The sequence below is a fragment of the Egretta garzetta genome, unplaced genomic scaffold, assembly GCF_000687185.1.
Source record: "Egretta garzetta isolate BGI_Z169 unplaced genomic scaffold, ASM68718v1 scaffold329, whole genome shotgun sequence".
Taxonomy (NCBI): domain Eukaryota; kingdom Metazoa; phylum Chordata; class Aves; order Pelecaniformes; family Ardeidae; genus Egretta; species Egretta garzetta.
In genome coordinates, this window is record NW_009269999.1 from 3,476,312 (window position 1) to 3,484,602 (window position 8,291).

The 8,291-nt window shown below is 40.3% G+C and overlaps 1 protein-coding gene across 1 annotated transcript in view; it reads left to right on the forward strand.

Moving 5' to 3' along the window:
• The window catches only part of HSD17B12 (hydroxysteroid 17-beta dehydrogenase 12), a 57,807-nt gene that overhangs the window by 24,486 nt on the left and 25,030 nt on the right, over positions 1-8,291 (forward strand). The window contains exons 4-5 of the mRNA XM_009647610.2: positions 472-536; positions 1,593-1,637. Coding sequence (XP_009645905.1) covers positions 472-536; positions 1,593-1,637 — 110 coding nt within the window. The remainder of the gene's footprint in view (positions 1-471; positions 537-1,592; positions 1,638-8,291) is intronic.

Below are 8,291 nucleotides of genomic sequence, written 5' to 3' on the forward strand. Positions count from 1 at the left end.
CGGGAGGCCGCCCTGGCCTCTGGCTTCGCGCCCTCTCTCAAAACACAAAACAAGGCGCCCCCAAAGGCTTTGGTTTCGCCTCCTGCCCAGGCGCCCGGGGCTTTGCTTCGGCCCCAAACTCCCGTCCCTGCCGTGCTGCTCACTCGCTGGCCCGCTGACGTTTCTGAAAGAGGAAACGTCCTTCCCCTGCCCCGTGAAAAGGTGGTGGAAGATGGGTATGATGGTGCTAAATATGCCAGCTTTTGAACAACGGGAGAATTCGCACTTATGTGTGTTAAACTGGCTTGCGTATTCGCTCTCACGTTCCGCTTGCGTGCGTACAATGCACAGCTAAGGAAGCTTGGCTAGGGTGTTAGAATGTTTTAGATGCTACATTTTAAGAGTATTGCCTGAAAATTTGTCATTATTCAGAGCATGAGAAATCAGGTGGCGTCCAAGCAATCTAATTAAAACTTCATGCTTTCGTTTCAGTCAACAATGTGGGAATGTCGTATGCCTATCCTGAATATTTTCTTGAAATTCCAGACCTGGATAAAGTAAGTGCTTTTGTGGTACCTTCTAGCATTCTCATTTTTAGCACTAAATGCTTAATTGGATTTCGTAAAAGCATTTAGTTTTGGTTAAGGTACTCGCGTAACAAGGTTTTCTAATCAGAATTAAGGGTTCAAAAAGCTAAGAGATTTTACATAAGCAACATAACACAATTCGGATGATGTCAGCCTCAGGTTTCTGTGTTGTTTTTTACTTACACTCTTCCTTGCTTACTCATTTTATATTTCTATTTCAGACAGATGCTCTGGGGTCAATATCTGAATTCCACTCATTCATGTCCATGGTTTCATCTGGCGGCCGCTCCTGAGCTGCTTTGGCTTGTGGGGAGGTTCTTAAGTGACTGAAGGGAAGGGAAGCAAGTGACTTCATGAATGGAAGCTGCATATTCCATAACGCTATTATGAAACTTAAATATGACAGTTTTAGGTGTTTTTGTAATGTAGGGACAATCTTGGTTGCATCGAGTACTTTGAAAACTCTGACTGTGAACACTTTCACTGGTGCATGATTTTGCTTCCAAAACCCGTGTAGCTAACTGTATTAGCTGTGGGTTTGTGCTTTCTGCTTAAGTATTGATAAACGTATCTGGTTTTTGGTTCACCTTCAATTAAGCTTCATAATATTTAGCAAACCCCCTCCCTTTTTTTTACCTGCTTAATAAACTTTTAAGTCACTAAAACAGTCATGAAACGGTGAAGAGTGAAGTACAGAGATTAATTTATGAACATGCCTAAAATATCAGAGTTTATTAAAGTTCATAAATATTGCAAGTAGTGTTAGGAAATACAGTGTTGATGCGATATATATGGGTTGTTCTTTATTGGTCCCTAATCAGAGATAAAACTTGACCAAGAGCAATTCACAGACTTTGCTTTGAAAGTCTCTCACTTCTCCTGATACTTAAGCAGGAAGGCAAGGAGTAAAGGTGGATGTAGAAGTGTAAGGTTTAATTTATCCTGGCACTTGTAAGCCAGAGGGTGTGTAAATATTGATCAAATAACTCGAAACAACAGAACTCAAACCTTTTGGTTTTTTTGCAGGTGATCGACAAAATGATAAATATTAACATCATTTCTGTCTGTAAGGTAAGTGCCCCGTTACCAACACTTGTTCTCAATGTCTTAATTCAAAACCAGTAAACAATTAAAATTCAGTTGTCTGAAGCAATTGCTTTTACCTGTTGGACCACAGGTTCATTTTTTATCTTGGAGTAACCCAGGGGTTATGATTGTTACATTGGACTGTTCTGATTGTTGTGTGAAATATAGTTTTTTTGCAAAGATACCTATTAGCTGTTTAGAAGAGCAAGGCACACAAAATATATGTGCGCAAAACAACATGTAATGCTTCATGCTTGTCATTCTAGTCCTTCTTGGGAATACTTCATTCTTTTCCCCCTGTATCTGTGTGGGGTAGGCAACCCTTATCTCTGCATACCTAAGATTTTTTGTACACTGCAGTGATAATATTTTCTGTGAAATATATGAGCAAGAAGGAGAACCAAGTATCATGAAGTGTGCATTAACTTTTGAAGTAAAGTTACTTTCCCTTTTTGATATTTAAACTGAAGTTTTATTGGGAAGAAATCAACCTGACTTCAGGCTAAAATATATGGCTGTTCACTTGTTTATTAACATGAGGCCCTTTCAAAAATCAGATTTTCATCCTAGTATTTCAAAGGGGCAGAGGGAATAGCAGCTGCTTACCTGACGCAAGGAGTCAGTCTATTACCAGTGACTGCCGAAGAAACTCCTTGTGATTATTCCCTGCTAAACTTTAACTTTCTCTTCTTATGCATAACAAAAATTGCATCCCCATTAGCTGAGGGTTAGCCTTTTGTCACAAAGCCAAAATATTAGGTGTTTCAAAGCTGACTTGAAAGATTTGACTTTCTTGCAGCTGTTCTGATTAGGTTAAGGACTAAATTAATGTAGTATGGTGCTCTCAGGGAGTCTAAACTGTAGGTGTTTTGTTTCCACATGAGGAGGCACAGGGTGTCTTAAAACGATGCTTCCGTAAGATTTTCACACCTTGCTAAAACATAGGCAAACAGTGAAAATGCAACCGTTGCGTGACTGAATGGGATTGTTAATGCCAGATTGCTGCTGCCAGCTCTCACCTTCGTGTGCGTTTTATGTGACATCTTGGAACTACTTGTTGCAAAGTTAGAAATGCTACAACGGCAAGTCTTCAGAAGCTTTCCACCTGGAAAATGACTGCTAACCTGATGAGCACTGATTTTACTTGACTGAGGATGTCTTGCTATATGGATGTTCGCTGTTACATTGTCTTGTTAGGATGTTTTAGTTGCCCGTGGTGTCTTGTTGCACTCCTGCAAGATTTTCATCAGAGGAGTCAGTTATTAATGGGCACCTTTGAAAGTTTCTCTTATGGAAGTCATTTAGCAGACTTTCTTTAATGTTAGCACGGCTACAGGCCAGGTGTAAATATGAAGAAGTGTTGCCTCTTAGCTAGAGATTAGTGTAATCAGAATGCCTCTGTTAAGGTGTGACATCTGTGCTGTGCCAGCAGAGGGAGTGCACTATTCAGTGATAAAAGAATTTGGGGTGTCAGTCTTCCTGGAAGCATTTTGTTAGAAGAGTTACGGATTAAATACTCTAATACGTATTTCTGAAGACGGTAGGCTAGAATAATAGTCGAGGTCTACTTTCACTCGGTATAGACCTAAAATTCCAGAGATGCGGCCAGACTGTATTGGTTTCCAGAATAAACTAGCGCTGTTTTGTGGCTTGAGTCTTTGTGTTTATAATCAGTGGTGGTTGACAACTTAAAAAAAAGTGCCATACGGTTTCTTGTAAAATTTGCATTGTGCCAGCCTTTTCATATTCTAATGTGGTTGTCTTCACACATATAAAAACTTTTTTCTTGACCGTTAACAGCTCCTGCTATTGGGTATAATCAGAGTTTGAGCATAAGCTTCCAGGCTTGAAAATGTTTCCTCCTGCATGAGCCCATTGTGTAATTAAACAGTAGGCCTGCCAGATGCTTACTGTTTTGGGGAGAGGAGCACATTAGAGATATGTACCATCTGTAAGTCATTTTTTCAGGAGAACCCATAGAACTAGAGAATCATGGTAGGAACAAGTAATTTTAGAAAAAGTCTGTATGTCCTTCCACTTAGATTTTTTGGGACATAATCCTGTGACTATTCGGTAGTTGGTCCTGCTGTTCAATACTTTTCCCCACTGTAAAGGATCTAATTCTATTAAATTTTCTCTAATGTTTGAGAACTTGTTTTCCTGTCAGAGCTTTTTAAACATGTTTCTTTCCCAAATCCTATTCCATGCTGCTTGCCCCCATCATGTCCTTAGAGCAGTGTTGGGTTAGGTCACCCGTGAACCCCACAGTGGTCCAATTTTGGGGGTCAGTCAGTCTGGCATTAAGTGTTGTGATTATTGTGGTCTGTCTCCAAAGCACCCTCTGCACCACTGAAGACAAGCTATGTAAAACTATATAAAACATGTTGGAAATCTCACCTCTGGTAAAATACTGGTTAAAAAACCCAACCAAACACCACCCTCTCCCCCCTGCCCAAACTACAGTAGGTTCTTTTTAAGCTCTCTGGAAAATGTCACATTTTTATGGTGACGTGCAGTACAGGAGCTACTCCATTCTTCGTATAATATACAAAACAAGAAGTGCCTTGAGTCTTGATGATGCTGTAAACAGAATGAAGAATTTTTGTTCATGGTATTTTCTCAGGAAAGCTTGAGACTTAATGCAGCCTTATGCAAGGATTGAGTTGACAGATACATGAGGAAGAAGATGGGGTGGTATGCGAAGTTTCGTGGTTCCTGTCAGAATCTCATCTCAAGCTTGTGGAGGGATTTAAAAACCAGAACTTTTCTTTAATGATTGTTGGTGGGAGTTCAGGTAACATGGGTTTGTGTTATAATTTTTTGATGTGTCATTGCATTCTGATATACAAACTAAACATAGTTCTGGCATTGAATAAAATATCAGGTCAAAACTCCTCACGTTTTTCGCTAACCAGCAAGTGTTGAAGAGCCAAAATTATAGTTTCTCTACAGTTTTCATCTATAGTTCCTCTGTGCCAACTGCATCTTCTAATGTCAATTCACCTTTGTATGCTCCAGCCTTTGATTTCACCTGGAAAAACAATTAAACTTGATTTGGCTATTGGATTAATGTAGTGGAAGCCAAGGATGCCAGATTTGCTGTCCAATGGAAGAAGTGGGTAGGTAATGAGCATAGAGAATAGTTTCCCATACTTAAGGGAGCCCTTCTCCCTCCTTTGGAAGCTGCAAGAGATACTTAGTATGTGAGGAAAAGCAAGCACGTTATTTCTGTTTGCAGCATTGCAGTATGCTAATTGCATTGGGAGTGAGGCATAAACTTGTGTTCTCTTGAAAAATGACTAGGACTAAATAGTTGAGGGAGTGCTGGCTTAGCGGTTGATTAAGCAAGGAGCTGAATTGGTTTGCAAGCCATTATGTTGTGGGGGAATGCAAATTTTAGGCTTGCAGGCCAGGCTTTGGTTGGAAATTGGCATTAGTAGAGGAAGGGGGAGAGTAAATGGCATATATGAACATGCCTTGGTGTCGGCACTAATCTTCTCCTTGATCACCTTACTTATGTTTTATATTGAGTGGCAAATACAAAGGCATAATAGGCCTACAAGATTGAGGATTTTTATCATCGCCATATTTGAGAAGCTTATAATTTGCTTAAGACTCCAAAATACATAAATACTCTGTGTTGAACTGAGAGATCTAGTGTCAGCTGCCCTCTGAATGGAAGAGGAGAGAGAGGTGAATTACACCAGGTTGTGAATCCCAGGAAGGACAAGGGAACAACTCTACCTACAAAGTCTGAAACTGTGAGTTTAGAAAACAAAACCCACAACTGATATAAAATTGAAAGGGGAAAAACAAGCTAATATATTTGAGAAAGAGGGGAAATATCTTTTTGCAGACCTGTGTGTAGAAAGAAGAAAAGCCTGTGGAGCAATAATCCTGAAAGACAGTAGGAAATGACGTCTCTCTCCCATGAGTGTTCAGGTGGGCTAGTGCAGCCTAATACCGTCTCTATAAAGGTACCTTATCAGAAATCGGATGATAGCTGCTTGTGCCCTGCTAGAACCCTATGGGAATGTTTGTATTTGCTGTGTATTGGAGAGGATCACAGTAAGTGGAACATAATTCTGAGGGAAGTGGCAACACTGACTTGTGAGAAGAGATCTCTCTGTGCGTGTATTCCAGGCTAGTCCAGAGGTTTCTTTACATTTATATTCAAAATCATAATCAAAGGGGGGGTGTGTGTGACAATTTAACCAAGTACATAATATAAGTTTATAACAGAGAGGGACATTTGGCAACGCTTGGAAGAGGAGCAAGTGTTCTGTGAAGGTGGTCGTGAATATCATTCAGATGGTCCAGAGGGAGAAATTAGATGCTGTGTTTTCCCACCTTGCTGACTTTGAACCTGAGAGCATGATACACAGGGAGCTGGAACAAGGGAAATGTAGCTGTGATAAATGCTTTTCAGCAATAGTCAGGGAAGCATTTGGGATTTTTCTTCAAAGTACAAGAAACTTGAGGAAATTTAGGAAATCCTGGAGTTCTGTGGCTTGTTGTAGATTTGGGATTGAGATAAATATGTATTACACATCTTGAAAAGAGAAAGTTCAGCGTTATTTTAATAGTCTTTTTCATATGTAAAGTGCGGGGGAAAGATTCTTATTTTGAGAGCTTTTCCGTGTAAACTGGACTCCAAAAGTTTGTCCTCCCTAAATAGGGAAAACTTTTTCTCTCTTAAAAACATTGCTCAAAGGAAAGTCACTGACAATGAACAGGGCTTGCAGCGTGTTAAGTTTGTGGTTCCCTTTGTACGTCCTGTGCCCCTTCCTGGTTACTGACCTTGCCACATGCGTTATTGCATGATTTTCTGTTGAATTCACATCAGGTTTACTTGCCAGTTTTTGAAAAAATAAATAATTCTTGTTCAGCTTGGGGTATGAGCTGCATTAAGAAGTTAGTGTTTCAAACTAGTTACATTATAAAAACTTAATAGTAGATGCTGAGAATAGGTTTCACGATCAATTGGACTACCAGTGCACAAAGTACCGTTCCTTAGTTCAAGGAGTTCCTTAGTGCAAGGTCTGCAGATAAGAGTTGCATAGGCATGGTGTTGGTTAACTATCTGTTAAACAGCTAGTGCATTTGTGAACTTGCGTGAATCCTCTGCCCAGGCACTATGAATTATCTTATGGTAGCAATGATGCATGGTTTTACATGCATGGGTGCACCACAGGGAATTGCCTATCTTTCAAAAGTTGTGTTGCTTTGAGTTGTTATAATATCACCCCAGATTCGTGGATGAGATCTGAAGTAAGCTTCTTAGCTGCACAACAGAGTAGAAATGTTGTCCAAGTTCTCAAGCTTCATCCTTTGTTGTACTTGCATAGGCTTAATTACAGATCATTATACCTTTTGGAAGTGGAGTGACTTGCAGTCATAACATCTTACCATAGAATGATTTCTCTCTGACTATACAACTGTGGTATTAAGTTTCTGGCTTTGGATAACGGTTATGTGGCCCATAATTTGTGAAGGTTGACTTTGAATATTTACCTCAGCTTTTCCTACTGTATCTTAGCAGTCTGAGTGAATATTATTTGAAAGGTATTCAAAACTTTATAAATCATTATTCTTTCCCTGAGCTCTGCTCCTGAGCTATTGCTTGGCTCGGAGCGAGAAGAGACTACAACTCAGTGATCACTAAGAATGGGAGACTTTTTTCTGAAGAATAAAACCACTGGAAATACATGGTTATAACTTCTAACTATTTGTTAGTCCTCTAATAGGAGCTTTTAAGTGTAGCACCTGGTTTAGAACATAAATCTAGCCATATGGCTGTGCATTTTTTATCTGCAAGTAGGAATCTCTGTTTCTTTAGACTAAAAGTGGTGTTCCTTTTTCAAAAATTAGAAGACAAGGTCTAGTGAGGAAGAGTGGACAATACAACCAGTCCTTGCCAGGCTTGTAATAAATGCAGTTGCAGATAAATGAACATCAAGAAATGGTAGCTGCCTGTAAAAGATTAACAAAATGGTCTGTAATGAATCTCTACCTTAAGCTAGCAGTTTGCTGTGAGGATCCTGGAACTTGGGAGCTGGAGAGTGAAAGAGGTTGACTTAAAAATAATCACAGAATCACAGAATGGCAGGGATTGGAAGGATGTCTGGAGATCATCTAGTCCAACCCCCCTGGGCAGCCTGTTCCAGTGCTCTGTCACCCTCAAAGTAAAGAAGTTCTTCCTCATATTCACCTGAAATCTCTTATGCTTCAATTTGTGCCCATTGCCCCTTGTCCTGTTGCTGGGCACCACTGAGAAGAGTCTGGCTCCATCCTCATGACATCCACCCTTAAGATGTCATAGAATCATAGAATGTTTTGGGTTGGAAGGGACCCCTAGAGGTCATCTAGTCCAACCCCCCTGCAGTGAGCAGGGACATCTTTAACTAGATCAGGTTGCTCAGAGCCCCGTCCAACCTGGTCTTGAATGTTTCCAGGGATGGGGCATCTACGACCTCTCTGGGCAACCTGTGCCAGTGTTTCACCACCCTCGTTGTAAAGAATTTCTTCCTTGTATCTATGCTAAATCTACCCTGGTTTAGTTTAAAACCATTACCCCTTGTCCTGTCACAACCAGCCCTGCTAAAAATACTTTCCCCGTCTTTCCTATAGGCCCCCTTT